Genomic DNA, 21,707 nt, shown 5'->3' on the forward strand with positions numbered 1-21,707 from the left:
AACAAATGCAAGGTCATGCACCTGGGCAACAATAATCCGTACAGAACGTACACATTAAATGGTGAAACCTTAGCAAGGACTACAGCAGAATGGGATTTGGGGGTGATCATCAGTGAAGACATGAAAACGGCCAATCAAGTGGAGAAGGCCTCATCCAGGGCTAGGCAAATGCTGGGTTGTATCCGGAAAAGCTTTGTTAGTCGGAAGCCCGACGTCCTAATGCCCTTGTACAGAACCATTGTGAGGCCTCATCTGGAGTACTGCGTACAATTCTGGAGGCCACATTACCGAAAAGATGTACTGAGAGTCGAGTCGGTACAGCGGATGGCCACCAGGATGGTCTCGGGGCTTAAAGATCTATCATACGAAGAAAGGCTGAACAAATTGCAGCTATACTCTCTCGAAGAACGCAGGGAGAGAGGAGACATGATTGAGACGTTTAAATATGTCACTGGTTGTATCGAGGTAGAAGATGATATTTTCCTTCTTAAAGAACCCTCCGCCACAAGAGGACACCCGCTGAAAATAAATAAAGGGCGGGAAGTTTCATGGCGACACCAGGAAATACTTCTTCACTGAAAGAGTGTTTGACAGCTGGAATAAGCTCCCAGTGCAGGTGATCGAGGCCAGCAGCGTGCCGGATTTTAAGAACAGATGGGATGCTCATGTCGGATCTCTACAAGGGAAAGGTCATCAGAGAGCGATTAAATAGGGGGGGTCAGCGGTGTGGGCAGACTCGATGGGCCTCGGCCTTTTTTTGCCGTCACTTTCTATGTTTCTATGTTTCTAATTACAGAGGAGATTGGTGGTGTATTAAGCTAGACTAGAGTAACATTAAACGTTCCTTTCTGCTTTGAGCAGGGAGATGGGATAGAAAATTAGGACTGTGGGTTTGGTGAGGGGATGGGGTTAGAAAACGTGCTTCTCTGCGGGGTCAAGGTGGGAATGGGAAAAAAATCTTTGCTTCTGGGGAGGGAGTGGGGATGAATTTTTGTTCCCTTGTCACTCTCTACCTTATACCATAGAATTTTATTAACAGGGAAATTGAGTCGTCTTGTCATATTTGAAATGCTTTCATATCCCCCCGAGGTTTTCGGCCTCTTGTAAAAGGCCATTCGCAGTTCGTGACTCACACCTCATGTTTGATATTAGCCAGAAACAGACCAAAAAGTGATCCGTCATTTCTGCTAAAACTGTCTCCCAGCCAAAATACCTGTAGACCAGAACATAACTCAGACCGTTTGTGTAAACAATATCGCGCAACTATTATTTTTCTGTTGCATGATAAAAGTAAGAAATTAACAAAGCTCCAAATTGAAATAAAAAAAAAACAAAAAAAACCGACCTCTTTTCAAATTAGAATGGTGGGGTTTCAATTTGGGGGTCCTTTCACTAAGGGCTCCTTTTACTAAGCCGCGTAAGGGCTTTAACACGCGGAATAGCGCGCGCTAAATTGCCGCCCGCGCTAGACCTTAACGCCACCATTGAGCTGGCGTTAGTTCTAGCCGCATAGCATGGGTTTAGCGCGCGCTAAAATGCGTGCGCTAAAACCGCTAACGCAGCTTAGTAAAAGGAGCCCTAAGCTCCAGTAAAAAGTGGCCCGAGCTCACCCTCACTCAGGTGTTTCCAAGGCACAAAGCCCATTTGTACCGCAGCAGTAAAACGGCCAATTTTCTGTTTTTTAAAAAAAATTACTGGTCATGTTGCTTATGTTGCCATTGGTGTGCCACCATTATAAAAAATTACTGCATGAGCACTTAGGGGCAAATTCTATAAACGGCATCCCGATTGTAGGGGCACACCGTCAAAAGCGCGGAGGACAACGGCACGCCGACAATCCCGCGCCGACATTTGAGCGCAGGAGAAATGCGCGCTGCCACTTTGAGGCCTTCAGTTTTACGCTGTGAGGGGTGGTCTGGGGGGACACCCCCAGACTATACTTAGAACTTCCATTCTTTCTGTTGTTCGGGTAGTTTTCAGTGTAGTGGGGGGTTCCCCCTCAAACCCCCCCCCAACGGGAGCGCAAAGACTTCTAAGTGTAGTGGGGGGGTTCCCCTTCACATACACCCTTAGAGCACAAAAGGAAATAATAATAATAATAATAAATTTATTCTTTTATACCGCTATTACCCAAGAGTTCTAGGTGGTTTACACCTTAAGAAACTGAACAATCAGCGAAGTACATGCATATCATAAGATAAAACCAGGATTAAAAGTTAGAAAAGTAATTACAATGTTAAAAAGACCTAATTATGTGATAAATTTATTAAACAAAGCAGACTTTACTAATTTTCGAAAAGAACAGTAAGACATGGCTTGATGAAGACAAGACATTCACTGAGCCAGCATTGTAGTTTGCCTGCCTGAAACGCTAAGGTCCTTTCAAAAAAGGTCTTATATCTGACACCATTTGGCTTAGGATAAGTAAATAAGCTGGAACTTCTTGTAATCCTTGATGGTCTATAAAATTCAAAGTGAGGGGACAAATAAATTGGAGACTCTCCTGAAATCAGCTTAAAACAAATACAAGAAAACTTAAATAGTATTCTTGCTTCCAACGCCAGCCAATGCAATAATCGATAATATGGACTAATGTGGCCGTTGGGGGGTTCCCCTTCACACACACCCTTAGAGCACAAAAGGAAAGGCCTCAAAGCGGCGGAAGTGGCAGTAGCGGTGGCGCACATTTGTCCTGCACTCAAATGTCGGCATGGGATTGTCGGTGCGCCATTGTCTTCCACAGTTTTGACGCATCACCGATTGTAGGCAGCGGTAAGCATCCTACTGTTTATGGTTTATTAATCTTGTTATACTGCTCGTTCATTTTACGGTTTATATAATACAATGGTACCTTGTTTTACGAGAATAATTCGTTCCAGAAGTATGCTCGTAAACCAAAATACTTGTATATCAAAGCAAGTTTCCCCATAGGAAATAATGGAAACTCGCTTTGATATGTTCTCCCCCCAGAGGCCAGCGGCGCTGCTCCCCCCCCCCCCCCCCCGGCCGACCAACTTGAACTCACCCCCCCCCCCGGACTGGCACAGGCATGAGAACCGCTCGCAAAGGCCCCCCCCGGCTCGAATCTGCACCCTCCCCCCCCCACGAGAACAGGCACCCCCTGCCCGACCAACTTTAACTCACCCCCCCCATCTGGCACCGGCACGCAGCTCATAGGACGTGCCGGTGCCGCTTGAAGATCTTCTTCCTGCCTCTGCTGGCTTTGAGCATGCATCTGCGCATGCTCAAGCCCTTCTAATTCTCCCTCTCGCGGAGATTCTCGGAGATCCTGTGGGCTGCATGCCGGTGCCAGATGGGGGGGTGAGTTAAAGTTGGTCGGGCGGGGGTGCCGGTTTGCGAGCAGGGGGGGGGGAGCGATGTCGGTTATCAGGGTGGGTGCTCGCAAATCGAGTAAATACTCGGTTTGCGAGACAAGTTTTGCGAGAATGTTTTGCTCATCTTGTAAAACACTCGCAAACTGTCAGGGAGTACATTTAATCTCTAATACTGACTTGACTACAACCAACATAAACATTAAGCAAACGTATGTATGGGAGACAAGACGTTGTGTGTTGTTGTGTGGGTTAGGTCTATTCTATTTAACAATGGAGTTCTTTTTTATTTGTTTTTATTTGATTATAAGGCGAATGGGGACAGACTTAAAGATCTCAATCTGTATACTTTGGAGGAAAGGCGGGAGAGGGGAGATATGATAGAGACGTTTAAATATCTACGTAATGTAAATTTGCATGAGTCGAGTCTCTTTCATTTGAAAGGAAACTGCAATGAGAGGATGAAGATAAGAGGCGATAAGCTCCGCAGTAATCAAAGGAAATACTTTTTTTACAGAAAGGGTGGTATATGTTTGGAACAGTCTCCCGGTAGAGGTGGTGGAGACAGAGACTGAGTCTGAATTAAAGAAAACGTGGGAGAAGATAGTGAATGCTGTGGATGGGCAGACTGGATGGGCCATTTGGCCTTTATTTGCCATCATATTTCTTTGCTTCTATGGAATATTTGTGGAGAACCAAGGGCCCGGTCCATGAACTGTTCTGTTTGCAGCACTGTGTTGGTTCTGCCCACCTGACTGAATGTCTGAGTTGTTACACCAGCCTTCTGTGAAATGTTTCATTGCACTTTGCTGCCTTTCAAAACTGTCCATACTACAGTTATGGAACTGTAATAAAAGTTTATAGTCTTGCAATAAAAACTTATGATGTGCAGTTCTAGTAAGCAAAAAAAGTCAAATTCAATTAACTCAATGAGTGAGAACGAATGACCTGAGCCGCCTGGGGATTAATATTCAATTAACATCAATCAGCTGAGAACATTTTAGAAGGCTTAAAAATGATACTTATAAGCAGCACGGAACCAACGGCTTTGGTTTGCAGGATTATATTCACTTCCTCCCCAGCCCCATCTCTCCCTTCCTCCAGATGAAGGTTTATTCTGCAGATCTCCCTCCACAGAAATGAAGAAACCCCCCCCAAATGTTGGCATTAGTGCCCCTCTTCTGGTCTAGCACAGAGCTGTTGTCTAATCCAGTAAAACCTTGGTTTGCGAGCATAATTTGTTCCAGAAGCGTGCTTGTAATCCAAAGCACTGTTATATCAAAGCGAATTTCCCCATAGGAAATAATGGAAACTCAGAGGATTCGTTCCACAATCCAAAAACCTTAATACAAAAATACTTTATGTACTCGTATTGCGAGACCTCGCTCGTTTAGAACAGTCACTACACTCTTGCAGCGTCAGAGAGAGAAGAACCATCGGCTCAGTTGTGATGTGTTTATACTGTATGTACTTGTATTGCAAGACATTGCTTGTATATCAAGTTAAAATTTAATCAAATGTTTTGCTTGTCTTGCAAAGCACTTGCAAACCAAGTTACTTGCAATCCAAGGTTTTACTGTACAGGGGTATCCAAACTTTTCGCCATGAGGGCCACATTGTGTACTTCAGCACTTTTCAACTGGCCTTAGTTAAAAAAAAAAAAAAAAAAAAAAAGGATAAATAACTAGATACAGTGGAACCTCGGTTTGCGAGGTTCCATTAAAAACTCATTTCTTTCAGTTATCTTTTGAGGGTTTGGTCTCTCATTAACTGTGAGATTTGATTTGATTTTATATTTTTTATTAGTTTTATTTTGTCCCCATTCCTGCGGTAAACCAATTGCAAATGTCTACATTCCTGCGGATTTACTGCAGTGACCCGCGGTTTACCACAGTAAACGGTCCCTGTGTCATTCTCTAGTGCTATACTTGGCTTACATAAGAGCTGCCATACTGGGACAAACCATAGGTCCATCAAACCCAGCATTCTGATTCCAACAATGGCCAAACCAGGTCCCAAGTACCTAGCTAGATCCAAGCATTAAAACAGATTTCCCTGTCCCCACAGGAACTCATTTTCCCGTCCTGTCCCAGCGAGTTCTTTTCCTGTCCCTGCCCCATTTCTGCAACATCTGCAGCAAACACTCAGCAAACTTTTGCCTCGCAAATCGAGCATGTTCCGATATGCGAGCACCTCCCCCCCACTCTAACCGGCATCGCACCCCCTGAACTGGCATCGCAAACCCCCCCCGTGTTTGTCCCCCCCCCCCCCCCGCGAGAACCACATCACACCCCCGTGCTGAAAGCGGCATCCGCCCGCCCTTCCTCTCAAACACACTCCTTACCCCTTCTGCTGGTTGTGAGAGTGAAAGCAAGCTCCTGCCTCTTGCCTGGGCCAGGCCTTGAGCATCTGCGCATGCTCAAGGCCTTCTGGCTCTCGAGAAGTTGGATCTGGAGATGGAAAATTGATAAGTAGCTAAAAATTTAAAAAGGAGAAGGATGAGAAAGAGGGCAAGATTTGAGTGGACAGAGGCAGAAAAAAAGAGAAAAGTTGAAAGGGAAAGATCAATATGTTGGAGACAGGGACTGGAGCAAGAGAGAAGAGGAGAAAAAAAATGGACAGCAGAAACTGGAAAGAGAATTAAAAGATAGACAAAATCCGGAAGAGAAAATGAGACTAAAAGCAAAATGAGCAGACAACAAAAGGTAGAAAGAATAATTTTGTTTTCTGTTTTGTGATTACAATATGTCAGATTTGAAATGTGTATCCTGCCAGAGCTGGTGTTAGACAGCAAGCGTGAACTAGGACCTAAAAGAGAGGAAAAGTCTTTTTTATTTATTTTGTAGCCGGCGTGGGGGTTGGAGAGGTTGTATCCCTATACTTCTACTAAGACTAACTTCCTTTTTTGCTGGTGCGCAGCATGGGTTTTGGCGACGGCGATTGATCCGACGCTCACAGAAGTCTTGTGAGCGTCGGAGCAGCTGCCAGTGCTGGGGCCCAAAGGAGGGGGTAAGTATATTAATAAAAAATCTGGCCTGCGACTTAGCCTGTGTTTTAGATTTCGGCCCCTTATGTGATTTGAGTTTGACACCCCTGCTCTAAACCAATCATCCTTTGGAAGACTTCTTTAACGCCAGTTAAATGTTTCAAATACTTAGGGGTTATATTTTAATTACCAGATATCATTGGTAGTGCAAAAAGGGTTTCAGGTTATTAGATGTCTTTGTTCTCTTTGACTTCAGAGAGAAAGAGATAATGGTTACTGTGGATGGGCAGACTAGATGGGCCATTTGGCCTTTATTTGCCATCATGTTTCTTTGTTTCTATAACCATAAAGCTCTCTGACCTCACAATGCAGGTGTAAAGAGCCTTAGCCTATAGGAAGAGGAGATGCAAATGTTAAGAGCCTTAGCCAATAGGGAGAGGAGAAGCTAATGGTTACTGCGGATGGGCAGACTAGATGGGCCATTTGGCCTTTATTTGCCATCATGTTTCTCTGTTTCTATAACCATAAAGCTCTCTGACCTCACAATGCAGGTGTAAAGAGCCTTAGCCTATAGGAAGAGGAGATGCAAATGTTAAGAGCCTTAGCCAATAGGGAGAAGAGAAGATAATGGTTACTGCGGATGGGCAGAATAGATGGGCCATTTGGCCTTTATCTGCCGTCATGTTTGTATGATATCTTGACGTTACACTCTCTGGTCATTTCTTTACTTTTTTCAAGACTTGAATACTGTAACTCGATTTTTGCAGGATTACCCCAATATCAGTTAAAACGTTTACAATTATTATAAAATTCAGCAGCTAAATTTCTTTTCAAAGCGTTGCATTTTAATCACATTGCACCCCTCTTGATAAAACTGCACTGGCTTCCAGTTCAGTACTGCATCCAATTCCAAATACTGACTCTAACACATAGGGCTATTTTTCGAACAATCCCTTTCATACGTATTTGGCTAATCTCATTAAGGTAGTATCTTCAGTTTACCCTGCTTAGTCAATCTAGAAACAACGATTTACCATTCCAACAACTGCACATGCTCATCTTGAATCGATGCGTCATTCAGCATTTTTTAATATTTCACCACTTCTCTGGAATGCCTTGCCAGTTATTATAACTCCTTTTTACAGAAACTACATTGGCTTCCGATAGAGGCTAGGGTCGTATTCAAGTTTGGATTACTTTGTTACAAGATGTTCGGTCTTACAGCAAACTACCTCAACGACCATTTTGAACTGGCAAAATCAAAATGTTTCCAACGTTTTCTATCTAATTTCATGTTCCCCTCTGTAAAGGGTTGTCGATATAAAAATTTTTTTGAATGATTACTTTCATATCAGGCTGCGATCAGAGACAGGGAATTTAACGCTACATCATAAATACATTTCAGGAAACTCTTGAAAACTCACTTATTTGATAAATTTCTGTAACCTAATTATGACCAACTAATATGTTTTTGTTGTTCCTGAGACTGTCTCAGAATCTTATCACCTTGAACCGCATTGGTATATAAATGATAATGTAATGTAATGAAACATCATTTAAAAAATTAGATTCCATTAAAAACTCATTTCTTTCAGTTATCTTTTGAGGGTTTGGTCTCTCATTAACTGTGAGATTTGATTTGATTTTATATTTTTTATTAGTTTTATTTTGTCCCCATTCCTGCGGTAAACCAATTGCAAATGTCTACATTCCTGCGGATTTACTGCAGTGACCCGCGGTTTACCACAGTAAACGGTCCCTGTGTCATTCTCTAGTGCTATACTTGGCTATACTTACATAATTTTGCACATTATAATCCTCTCAATGGATTAACCTTTGAGATTATTTTTAAGTGTGATATTATCTGATGAACTAAAAGTTTTAGTATTTATTCATGAAATTTTAGGTTTAAATGTAGCTTGTGCAATCTACTAATCACTATTCACATATTCCTCCAGTTTTTAGAACTGTTTATATTTATATTTATGATGTTGGTTTAGTCTGTGATGGGGTATTTGTTTGTTATGTCCTCACATTCCCCGTGTTCCTGAACCATAAGCCTGCATTTTTCTAATTATCACTAATAATTTTGTTTATAGAAATAATGGTCTTAGATTTGATGATGTATGAGGCTATTCTCATTTAGACGCATGTCTGGTGCTTGTCACCTATGAGATTTAGCCTGAGCCACAAAAGTTTCCACGTTTTAGGGTGGGCTCATACTGATATCTTTGACCTTAATTACGCTACTGCTCATATACTTGGCAATATTGCAGACTTCTGGCTCAGGCACAGGGGGGATCTAGCCAATTCCAGGAATATTTTACATAAGAGCTGCCATACTGGGACAAACCATAGGTCCATCAAACCCAGCATTCTGATTCCAACAGTGGCCAAACCAGGTCCCAAGTACCTAGCTAGATCCAAGCATTAAAACAGATTTCCCTGTCCCCAATGGAACTCATTTTCCCGTCCTGTCCCAGCGAGTTCTTTTCCTGTCCCTGCCCCATTTCTGCAACATCTGCACAAGCCTCAAATACTTTAAAATCATAAGTGTTCGAGGCTTGTGCGGTTACAACAGAGCTTACAGGAATTGGACAGGGACAGCGACAAAACTCGTGGGGACGGGATAGGGAAATTGAGTTCCTGTGGGGACGGGGGACAAATTTGTCCCCTTGTCACGCTCTACTCCCATGTCTGTCTTAACAGCAGTTTTTGGAAATTTCTAAATGAGATCTCGGTAAAGTCTTATACAGGGACATCAATATCTCCTTTTTCCTACTGGCTTCCAGATAAAGGCCAAATGGCCCATCTATTCTGCCCATCCGCAGTAACCATTATCTTCTCTTCTCCCTATTGGCTAAGGCTCTTAACATTTGCATCTCCTCTTCCTATAGGCTAAGGCTCTTTACACCTGCATTGTGAGGTCATAGAGCTTTATGGTTATAGAAACAGAGAAACATGATGGCAGATAAAGACCAAATGGCCCATCTAGTCTGCCCATCCGCAGTAACCATTAGCTTCTCCTCTCCCTATTGGCTAAGTCTCTTAACATTTGCATCTCCTCTTCTTATAGGCTAAGGCTTTTTACACCTGCATTGTGATGTCATAGAACTTTGTGGTTATAAAAACATGAAGGCAGATAAAGGCCAAATGACCCATCCAGTCTGCCCATCCGCAGCATTCACTATCTCCTCCTCTCCCTATTGGCTAAGGCTCTTAATATTTGCATCTCCTCTCCCTATTGGCTAAGGCTCTTTACACCTGCATTGTGAGGTCAGAGAGCTTTATGGTTATAGAAACAAAGAAACATGATGGCAAATAAATACCTCTTCCTTTGCAACCTAGCATCCTACTAGCTTTCACCATCACCTTTTCAACCTGTGTGGCCACCTTAAGATCATCCCATAGAATCAAACCCAAGTCCCGCTCTTCCATCGTGCACATAAGTTCTTCACCCCCTAAACCGTACAGCTCCCTCGGGTTTTTGCAGCCCAAATGCACGACCTTGCATTTCTTAGCATTAAATTTTAGCCGCTGAATTTCAGACCATTCTTCAAGCTTCGCCAGGTCTTTCTTCATGCTATTCACACCATCCGGCGTGTCTACTTTATTGCAGATTTTGGAATCATCCGACAACCCTTCGGCCATATCGTTTATAAAAATGTTAAAAAGAACAGGCCCAAGAATAGAACCTTGAGGCACACCACTGGTGACATCCCTGTCCTCAGAGCGAACTTGTCCAAACCTTTTTTTAAATTGGATATCACCTTCTCTTCTGTCCATAGTATTAAGGTTTCTATTCTGAATCAGTAAAAATTGGAAGCCTGCATATACAGTGGTGCCTCGCATAACGAACGCCTCACACAGCGAACGCTGCGCACAACGAACTTCAGGTCTTGCTTCCCACAACGAACTTCGTTTCACACAACGAAGTCGCCCGAGCTGCATCCTTCCGCGCAGGCACTGCGCTTAACTGCCCTCTCTCCGCCTGGCTCCCTGTGCAGTGGCGGACCGTCGGCTCGCAGGGGCCCGGCGCCTACTGCTGATGCGTTGGGGGGGGCGGAGCTACTCTCGCCGCTTCCCCGATGCTAGAAAAATAACAGCTTTGTTCTCTCTCACCATTGGCAATCTGTTTACATATTGAAAGAAACAGGAAAAAAAAAGCTTATCCATTTAGACCATTTTGTAATAAGTATAAACTAGTATTATAGACAGAATGATCTGCCCAAGGAAATGGACAACATTTTCAACCATGCAGGCATTTAAAAAATGAACAGTTAAGTCCCAGTTTTTGCCGCTGAGACTCTGCCCTCTCTCACTGTAAAATTAGACTCTACTTAGTCTGTCTTTAAATTTAAAAAATGTGTGTTGTTTTAAAAAACAATTATGTTTTTAGATGTATCTAAATAAACATAATAACAAAAAATTTATCTTTTTTTATGTCATCTTAGCATATTTTATGCTGCAGAACGAATTATTTTTTTTAACATGTATTGTTATGGGAAAACGCGTTTCACATAACGAACTTTTCGCATAACAAACTTGCTCCTAGAACGAATTAAGTTCGTTGTGTGAGGCACCACTGTAATCTACATATGTCAAACTCAGTAAATGATTAAGTAACTGTATCTTTTTAAACCGAGAAAGAGTAAAAATTCAAAATGGCCACTTTTCTTTTAAAGTGTTTGGTTTTCTGCTTTTGTAATTCAGTCCTAGTCAGGATTAATATCCAGAACTACTGACTAACGGCAAATCTAGATATGAATAGCCTTATAAAACCTGAAAGCTGTTTATAGTATTCGATGAGCTTTTTACCCTTGTAGCTGAGTGTTTCCAAATATTTTTGCCTGAGCTATGGAGACAAAAAGGCCTTCAGGCTATTAATATAAACAAGGGATTTCAAAACCTTGTCATGCTTCCAGTACAGTGGAAGTTCCATTTGTAGTTCAAAGACAGCAAAAGAGCCCGTGCCAGAAACCAGATTACATCTGGAGAGAAAGGGTAATTGTTTTATTGATATATAACATGGAAAGACAAAACACAGCCTTAAGGCTTAAAGCGTGAGTTTATGTTAAGAAAAGGCATATTGGCTGGTCAACCCAATAATAGCCTTAAACGAAGGGAAGTGACTGCAAAAAAAGAAGGTCTCTGAAATCTCAGGATGCCCTTTGTCCGTAAACAAAAAAAAAAGAGAATTCTACAAAAGAACATGCAAAGTTTATTAGAAATATTTGTAATGCACCCTCTGAACTGTTTGTTCTTCTTACAAGTTCATGGCTTATTGCTGTTCTGAAAAGATATTATTCATGGACAGTTTTTGGAACTACGGTGTTGGTAAATGCTGGTTGAGATCAAACTGTCTATGTCACTCGAAGCCCAAATGATAAAGTTATGACTTGTCTTATTTTGGTCACACCGTCAGAAGAGAGAGAGAGATCTCTGGAGAAGGATGTCAAGTTTGGGAAGATTGAAGGAACCAGGTGAAGAGGGTGACCTACAATCAGATGGCTGGACACGTTGAAAGCAACCATGGGGGATGAGGCCGGAGGACCTTTCCGGACTAGCACAAAACCGATTTCTTGTTCAATCCGCAATTCATCAAGTCGCTAGGACTCGAGCACGAGTTGATGGTGCCTAACAACGAATGCGGGTTTGGGTTCTCATGGACCTAACTCTGCGGCCTTTTTTTTTATGCCATATCCACCATGTTTTCTTTACCGTTCTCCCAGGGGAGCTCAGAATGGTTTGCTTGGATTTATTCAGGTACTCAAGCATTTTTATGCACCCAATCATCCTTCTATCTTTCGCCGACACCTTTTCAACTTGTTTGGCTACCTTAAGATCATCACATACTATCACACCCAAGTGCTGCTCCTCTTTTGTGCACAAAAGTTCTTCACGCCTCTAAACTGTACCGTTGACTTGGGTTTTTGCAGCTCAAATGCATGACCTTGCATTTCTTAGCATTAAATCTTAGCTGCCAAATTTCAGACCATTCTTCAAGCTTCGCTGGGTCCTTCCTCCTGTTATTCAAACCATCAGGAGCATCGATTCTATTGCAGATTTTGGTATCATCCACAATGGCCTGTATACCCGGCTATAGATTTTAGCCCACATGAATATGTGTTGATATTATGGTTTTTCACCAGCTTATCTGAGCGGCTATATTCATAAGAACATAAGAATTGCTACTGCTGGGACAGACCAGTGGTCCATCGTGCCCAGCAGTCCGCTCACGCGGCGGCCCTTAGGTCAAAGACCAGCGCCCTAACTGAGACTAGCCCTACCTGTGTACGTTCTGGTTCAGCAGGAACTTGTCTAACTTTGTCTTGAATCCCTGGAGGGTGTTTTCCCCTATAACAGCCTCTGGAAGAGCATTCCAGTTGTCTACCACTCTCTGGGTGAAGAAGAATTTCCTTACGTTTGTACGGAATCTCTCCCCTTTTAACTTTAGAGAGTGCCCTCTCGTTCTCCCTACCTTGGAGAGGGTGAACAACCTGTCCTCATCTACTAAGTCTATCCCCTTCAGTACCTTGAATGTTTCGATCATGATCCCTCTCAATCTCCTCTGTTCGAGGGAAAAGAGGCCCAGTTTCTCTAATCTTTCACCGTACAGCAGCTCCTCCAACCCCTTAACCATCTTAGTCGCTCTTTATTTATATTTGATATGCTGTTCATGGAGCTCATGATATCTATTCCTTTTATAGAGCAATCTTTTTATTGTAGTTATGTTTTTGCATCATGTTATATTTGCCTTATTTCATATTGTAGTCATGTATATTGCATTCATTTTGTTTTTAGGCTTCGCCTGGAGTTAATGTTACTCCAGATATATCAAGAAAAAGAAAAAAATTGGCCTACAATCAAAATTTTCCCAAGAGAAAAAGATTGAAAGGGACAGTTCCAATAATAATGAAACTCAATTTTTGTTAATTTCTAAACACTATTACTCCAATGGACTTCAGTATGAGCCATTTGAAAGGCGCCCAGTATGAATTGGAGGCTCAGGCAGTGACTTTACGATGACTGGCTTCATCTAGACAAAGTCTAGATAAAGGCTACTGCCTCATACATCATATTGTCCATGGTATAAAAGAAAACCTCGGGTGTATAAAAGTGAATAAATAAACAATCCTTTTCAACCATTCACTCCTGGGATACAATGCATAATCTCCCAAGCCTTCCTAATTAAAGTGTCAATGGCAAAAAGTGCTTGTGCTAGAATAAAGTGTCCATGGCATGAAAAAGTGCCTGTGCTACGATTAAAATGCAATTTATCAAACAGTAATGGTACAATAGTGATACAAAAAAAGGAAAATTATAAACAATAATAAGGTAGAATCTGTACCAGTGGAACAATGGCAGTCTATTATTTTATCTCATGCATTGTGGCAATGTCCTCTTATTAACTCATTCTGGTCTGCCACCCTATTATATTTAGGTTCATTAAGGGATTGTCAATTATTGAATTATTGAAGTCTCCAAGAGGTGTGTTATTCGGTAAAGCTGCTACTTGTGGGGTATATGGCCAAGGTAGATGTATTTTATTCCAAAAGGCATGCATGGTTGGCCATAAATGTATTTTACAGAAAGATCTTCCTAGTTTTTGGCATTGGAGGAATCAACTTCATTGTTTAATTTTATTTGAAGTTAGGGATGTTTGTAAGTTTCCAAGACGTACACGCTCTTAAAAAAAAAATTTGGGACCCATATATTCAAAATCTTTCCTCTAGAGCACGAAGTATGATTGTTAATATTTTACATTGAAGCTTTGGAAATATTTATAACTTTGTAATACCTGGTAATATGTGTCATCTTCCATTCAAAAGAGGGAGGGTGGGGATGTTGGGGTGTGTGGGTAGAATGATATTGGTCATATTGAAATGTATATTGAAGGAATGATGAAATTACTTTAATATAATGTGAATTGGAGGAGAAAAAGGAAAGGGGGAAGGGGGAAGTTTGGTGAGAGGTAGTAGAGGGGTTGATTGGGATCATATGAAAATTTATTTTGAAGGAATGTTAGAAATATTTATGTAAATATATTTGTAATTCTATTTGAAATGAAATCTATTTCTATTATATTATTTCCTTCAATAAAATGTTATAAATTAATGAATGAAGAGTGTAGCAGGATCCCAAAATAGTCCTCTTTCACCTCACCCCTCCTACATCCCCCTCCCTCTCTTCCCCTTCTTCTCCTAATCCTTCCACTCTTGATGTCACCTTGAGCCTGAATAGGTAAGCGTGACACATAAATAGAAGATTAGATTAGAAATTTATGGACACCCCCGCCCCTAGTCCAGGGGTGAGCAACTCCGGTCCTCGAGGGCCGGAATCCTGTCGGGTGTTCAGGATTTCCCCAATGAATATGCATTGAAAGCAGTACATGCAAATAGATCTCATGCATATTCATTGGGAAATCCTGAAAACCCGACTGGATTGTGGCCCTCAAGGAGGGACTTTGAGACCCCTGGATTGAGGCATCCGGGTTTTACTTCCATTGAAAGCAATGGAAGTAAAACCCAGATGTCTCAATCTGCCCTCCTTTTTCTGGAGCCATATGGTAACCCGGGGTGGTGACGCCCCTCTCCTGTCCTCTTCCCTGCACCCCACGTGCCCCTTCCCCATACCTTTATAATCTCAGCGCCAGCGGCCACCAATTTACTGCCCATGTCGCTTCCTCCGCCCCACTCTTCATCTTGAGTTTTCAAGCAAAGTCCTAGGCATCATCTTAGACTCCTCTCTCTCCTTCAACGATCACCTCAACTCCCTGGTAAAAAAATGCTTCTTTAGCCTCCATATGTTAAGAAAAGTAAGATCTTGCTTTCATCATTCTCATTTCGCCATCCTTGTCCAATCCACCATCCTCTCTAGACTAGACTACTGCAACTCCATCTATATAAGCCTAACTAAGAAAAACCTCCATAGACTTCAGCTAATTCAGAACGCCGCTGCCAAGCTTATTTTCGCAAAAGGCAAGTTTGATCACGTTTCCCCACTCCTCTCCAAGCTTCACTGGCTCCCAGTATACTCCAGAGTCCTCTATAAATGTGCCTGCTTAGCCTTCAAGATTCTACATGGCGTCCTTCCTCCCGTTATCCCACTCTTCTGGAATTCATCAAACCCGCTCTCTTCTAGACCCTCCCAAAAACTGAAACTATCTTTCCCATCTATAAAAGGTATATCCCGCGCAGGAAAACTTGGAACATCCCTCCCCTTTAGAACCACTGAACTCTGGAACAACCTCTCATCCCCGCTCAGAAATTCTAGCTCCTTCCAATCCTTCCGTAAACGCTTGAAAACTTGGCTCTTCTCAAAAAATCTAATCTCCTCCCGTTCTCTAGTACCCTGTCCCTCTCTATCCTCTCAGTCCCTCTCCTATACCCCTTCTTTGTAATTCCTTTCCTCTTAACCTCTGTAAACCGTACCGAGCTCTGCGCATGCGGAGATGGTGCGGTATACAAACCTAATGGTTTAGTTTAGTTTAGTTTAAAGGGTTGTAAATATAAGAAATTTCAGGATTGTTTGCCATCTTTTCAAGCAGCCTCATGGACTAGGGATTTAACTCACATATCCAAAATCTCAAATTCGTACCAACAATTTCAATGTTCCTTAAAGACGTATCTTTGTAAGAAACTTTTGTAAGTTAGATATAGGATGTTTATTCATTTCTATTATTAGTCTTTGTGAATTGCATAGAACTTAATGGTATTTGCGGTATACAAGTGCATTTTATGTTATGTTATAATGGTTAACCACAAAATTAAACTACACTTTATGCCTCTCAACATTCATTCCTACCAGAACACCTGGCCTTGGTCACACATGCAGAATACAGATAACCCCTATGCAAATACAAGGCCACAAACTAACCCCCCACCCCCATTTTACAAAACTGTGCAAGAGGTTTTTAGTGCAGGCAGGCTCTGATGCTCATTGAAACTCTATGACCGTCGCAGCAGTGCAGAGAATTCAGCGTGCCAGACGGCGCTAAAAACCTTTTGTACCCTGAAGTTGTGGGATCGAATCCCAGACCCTGGACAAGTCACTTAGAGGGAAGATTCTCAAAACTACAAGGTGCCTTTAACGTGCTCGCTAAACCGGTTCCAACTGGTTTAGCGTGCATGTATTTTAGTGACAGATTATCAAAACGGCTTACTGTGGTCTTTTCCGAGTTTTCTAGCAGACTCCAATACTGCCTTTCAAATGTAGTACAACAAGGTCATTAATAATAAAATGAGCACTCCGAGCAATTCTCTATAATCACCGAATGTATGAGCTGTCGTAGCCGTACGTTCTGATCAGTGCCTGAGCACTGATTGGCTCATGCACCGACAGGAATGTAAGATTTGACAGCTCAGACTCCCCCTCATGCAAATTAAAACTTAAAAAACAAACCTCAAATCGAAGATCAACAGGAGAGATGCCCACTCTCTCCCACCGTGCTCGCACAATCTCTGGACACCTAAGTCTGGCAGCGGGACAGATGCCCACTCTTTCCCACCGCAATCACACAATCCCCGACTCTACACCCCCCGCCCCGCAGCAGGAGGGATGCCCACTCCCTTCCGCCATTGCCCAACTCCCCCCTAGCCAATCAGAGACTTAGGGCCCTCCCTGGTGCATCCCAGGATGCACTGGGAAGTGGAAGGCTCACCATTTTGTAAGAGGCGGACCTTCCAGCTGGAGCGGGGTAGGTGTCCCTTCAGCCGAACATCCTGAATAATGTATGGAGGGGCGGGAAGGTTGATTGGGGGCACAGGGAGAGTTGTCCAATGGCAGGAGGGAGTGGGCATCTCTCCCGCCGTAATCTTCCACTTGTTTTTTGGGTTTTTTTTTTTTTTAAATACGCAGGTGTATTCTGCACATGATCGCTACCGCCAGTGACTCATCTCAAGAAAATGTAGCAAGCCTACGTGAACATCCCTGAACCTCATTTGCATATGGGGTATTTTGAGAATGACTTGCCTTTTTGAAATGGTTACAAGAGTAGCCCGTTGGATTTTACCCTGAAGTTTTGAGAATCTTCCCTTCTATCCTCCATTGCTCCAAGTACAAAATAAGTAATTGTATATATGTAAACCGCTTTGAATGTGTAACCTCAAAAAAAGTGGTTTACAAGCAGTGCTCCCTCTAAGCGGGCGGGTGTTGTGAGCAAACTTTTTTCGCTGTGAGCTAAAAATATCGGGCGCCAGCAAGTTATGAGCCAACTCGCCCGATTCTCCTCTCGCCGCCCTGCCATCTGCCGTACGCCGTGCGCTGTGACGAGAAACTTGTGCGCTGCGATGTAATATTTTGTGCGCCAGCGCACGCCAGCGCAGCTTAGCGGGAACACTGTTACAAGTCCTATTCACTTTCCCTTTTAGCAATATATAGAGTTGCTAGATTTTCCAGTCGGTAAATCCAGACCCTTAGACCCAACCCCAGGCCTGCCCAGTCCCGCCCATCCATACCCAAACACCGCCCCCAGGCCCACCCTAGCTCCGCCCCCCACTGACTGCTCTTGTCCAGCAGAGAGGAAGTCCGCCCATGCGTGGACTTCCTCCCTGCCCGACGCAATTTGAGGAGGCTTTTCAAAACCTGGACAAAGTCCTCAAAAGGAGGGCATGTCCAGAGAAATCCGAATATCTGGTAACCCTAGCAATATTGAGGTAGTCTGTTCTCAGATTAATTTACCTGGATGAATGACTTTGAAGGTTGTGCACTGTTTCCCTGAACTATTCTTTTGCATAATAAAAGGAGTTAACGCAGTGGGCATGGGGAGGGGGGGGGGGGCGGTCCGCCTCGGGCACAGTCTTCCTAAGGGCATGACACCCGTCCTCATGTCACCGCGCACGCAAGCCCCTTGCCTTCCCTCATACCTTTTAAACTTCCACGGAGCAAGGTGGTTGCTCTCTCTGATGTCATTTCCGGGACCCACACCTAGGAAGTGACATCAGAGGCCGAGCCGACACCGACATGGACATTCTGCTCACACCGGAGAAGTTAAAATGAGACAGGGAATGGGAAGAGGGCGTGCGGGCAGCTGGGGGGGGAGGAGGGCAGGGAGCGGCACCACCGCCCCGCCCGCCACTCACCATTATTACGCCACTGGAGATAGCGAAAGATGGCATGCACTGATATAGGAGTCTCTGCCAGGAATGGTCCCGGTAACTCCTAAACTGCCCTTAATTCTCTGTTCTCCTTTTCTGTTTCCCACTGTCCATCTAAGGAAACCGCTACACAAGGAAGAGAATGGAACGAGTCAGGCTGAATGCACCGCGATGTCCCAGAACAACATACCGCTGGACGTTAACAACGCAGTGGTATAATCTTTGAACGTTAATGGGAGGTGTGAAACTTTTTCAAAGGATACCAGGTACGCTGTGCGAAACGGGAGACGAAAAGAGCCTTGTGGCGGGAGTTTCTTAAGAGATGAAAGATGCATGTCGAAAGGTCGATGATGGCGTTACTGCTTGGAGAACAGGCCTCAGCGAGGCATCGAATCTCTGAACAAGTGACATCCACGTGGCCGGCCTGCTTCCTGTCTCAACCAATTGCCCACGGCGTGGGTAGGATTTCCTGCGGCGAAGATCAGGTCTCAAGAAGCGAGTGACTCGCGGAAGTTTGGTTTCAGCTTCAGAGCACGTGAGGCATCGCCTGCTTGCGTCCGCCTGCGCACTGTTCCCATTGTGTGATATCAGCTCTGGATTGTTGTCATTAAACACGTCAAATGGAAAAAAAAAAACCCCAAACAAATTACTACTAGTCACACAGGCAGCAAAACTAGACCGCCAACTCTCCAATATACTCATCACAACCCCAGACTACAAAACTTTCAGAAAAGAAATCCTTGAAAACAAACTAATCACCCCAGGAGTCATCTCAGTACCCGGAAGCAACCTGCTCTACTCTACGCTTCCTCTGGGAATGTCCAGATAACGTCCTGTGTAATCCGCCTTGAACCGCAAGGTAATGGCGGAATGGAAATCACTAATGTAATGTAATGTAATGGAGGACAATTTTGGTGAAGCAGCCAAAAGAAAAACCCCGCATGCACTTGTAAGTTAATCCAGGAAGTTCACCTGAGCTCTCACAACTATGCAACTTCCAGGAGCTGAAGATGTCCAAGAAAAGGATAAAGTAGGGCCGTTAAGAAATGCTATTTAGAGACCCATATTTTTAAAGGGTGCTTTGAACATTATTTCTTCACAATCAGCCTCTTCCTGTATGATTTAATTTTGGCTTTGAGTTTCCATTCTTTGTAACGCTATTGGGGGGGGGGGGGTTATACTATAAACGGGAGCTGTACTACTGGCAGTGGCGTAGTAAGGGTAAGCGGCGGCCGGTACGATGGCACCCCCCCACCTCGCCCCCTTCTCTCTCCCCATACCTTTTTAACTTTTCCGGCTTGAGCCACATGCCTGCGTCGGTGTCCGCTGGCCCCTTTGACGTCACTTCCTAGGGCGGGACACCGTCAATAGCGCGCAGGACAATTGCACCCTGACAATTCCGCTCCATCAAATGCGTGCAGTGACAAGTACGCGCATGAAGGAAGCGGGGTTTTCGGGGCACAATTGTAAGTGTAGTGGGGGGCCTAAGCAGCAATCTTCAACAAGATCGGGATTGCAGTGTGTGGGGGGGGAGTTCCCCCCACACTCCTCCCTCCCCCAGAGTGGAAGAGCGAAAAGGGGAAGGCTTCGGGAGGAGAGCGGGAGTTTTAAGTGTAATGGGAAGTGGGGTTCACCCCACCCATCCTCAACGCGAGTGCGAGTGTGTGGGGGGTTCCCCCCCAACCCTCCCCTCAGAGCACTAATGGGAAGGCATAGGGGGTGGCAAGTGGGGGGCACACATTTCTTCTGCACTCAAATGTCGGGGCGGAAGTGTCGGCGTGCCGTTGCCCTGCACGCATCTGACAGGTCACCCTTAGGCACAGGTCCTGGAAGTGACGTCAGAGAGCACGGCGAGGCGGGCAGCAACCTCATGCTGGGGAAGTAAAAAAGGTACCGGGGAAGGCAAGGGGTGCGCAGAGCAAGGAGAGGACCAGGGGATAGTAGAGAGAAGGAGGGGTGCCATGCCCTTAGGCTGACATCGCCTAGGGTGGACCGCCACTGCCTACCGGTGCCTAAGTTAATTGAGAAATGCTGTTTAAAATGGTAAAAATAAAGCGCTTACTGGTACCTAAATAAAAGGTGCCAGAATCACGCCTACATAAGCATTTTATGGTGCTTAACTCCACTATGGGCGTGGCTAATGCCAGAAGTGGCATTAAGTGCCGTAGGTGTGATTCATGGCGTAGATAGACACCGGAAAAATAGGCCCAGAAAATCCTGGCCTATATTTCTAGCATCTTATCGTTTGAGGAGGCGCGATTCTCTATAGGGCGCCGTTGTGTGTGACACACGCGATTGGCGGCCGCTTTTTGGGTGAACGTCTGTATCGGTACCCTATAGAGAATCTGGACCTATGTGCTTTCACCACACTTGCAGCAAAATGTAATTCTGCTTCTAGAAACAATTGCTGTAGACTTTTGAGGGACTGCGCATGCTGAGCGATGCTCAGTGGAAGAGCGAGATTAAAAAGGCCAATTTTGCTTTGGGTCCTTGAGCAATGCAGATTCAACTGCAGCGCAAACAGCTGCAGGTGAATTTTCTCTTGGCAGGTGAACAGACAAGTGTCCCATGTGTAAGGTCAGAATTATCCACTCCAGAGAAGAGACCATCCACTGTGGAAACCTCTGCATCTGTATTTCTCAGCTGTGAGGGCTTCTCCACTGGAAACTAAACTGGATCAATCGAGCCTCACTTTATGGTTACCAGATGTCCTCCTTTTCGAGGATATGTCCGGGGGGTCCGGAGGGCTTTTCAAAACCTGGCACTGGGTCCGGATTTTGGAAAACTCTCTGCTATATCATGTCAGGCGGGAGGAAATCCACGCACGCGCGCATTTCCTCCTGCCTGACAAGAGCAGGCAGTGGTGGGCGGGGCTAAGACATAACGGGTTGGGATGGGTGAAACTGGGCGGGCCTGGCAGGCGGGTCTAGGAGTCTGGATTTTACTATAGTAAAATCTGGCAACCCTACCTCACTTTGGACTTCAGATTAGGATTTGACCAGCAAGAAAGGTCCATATTTTTTTTGCACAGTGTGTTCCTTCGACACGGAGTATGTTGTGCTGTGTTTCCATTTTAGTCATTCTGTTGGAATAAGTGTATGACTCCCGGAGAAACGTTCTGGGAGGAAATGGGATCGTTCCTCGCTGCGGCTTTCCTGATTGCTCTGTCGGAAAACTGAATGCTCGAGTGATGCCAGCAGCCTAAATTGTTCTCTCAGCGATGCTGGGTGTTGACGTTGTCATTATTCCGTTATCTGGATGGTTTCATGTTTACATGGGGAAATGAAGCGA

The 21,707-nt window shown here is 44.2% G+C and overlaps 1 protein-coding gene across 3 annotated transcripts in view; it reads left to right on the forward strand.

The window, feature by feature from the left end:
• PRIMA1 (proline rich membrane anchor 1) overlaps window positions 1-21,707 on the forward strand; it is a 94,823-nt gene that overhangs the window by 62,996 nt on the left and 10,120 nt on the right. Inside the window, exon 4 of one of the 3 annotated variants that reach the window (XR_004540137.1) lies at window positions 18,536-19,275. The exons of 1 other annotated variant lie outside the window; for it this stretch is intronic. Coding sequence is in view for 1 of the 2 variants with exons in the window: in XM_033952327.1 (XP_033808218.1) it covers window positions 13,123-13,213 (91 nt within the window). In the remaining variant the exon portion in view is untranslated. Of the gene's footprint in view, window positions 1-13,122; window positions 13,382-18,535; window positions 19,276-21,707 lie in introns of those variants that run through there. One more of the 3 variants, XM_033952327.1, reaches the window with a different exon arrangement.

The sequence above is a fragment of the Geotrypetes seraphini genome, chromosome 7 (assembly GCF_902459505.1).
Source record: "Geotrypetes seraphini chromosome 7, aGeoSer1.1, whole genome shotgun sequence".
NCBI lineage: Eukaryota > Metazoa > Chordata > Amphibia > Gymnophiona > Dermophiidae > Geotrypetes > Geotrypetes seraphini.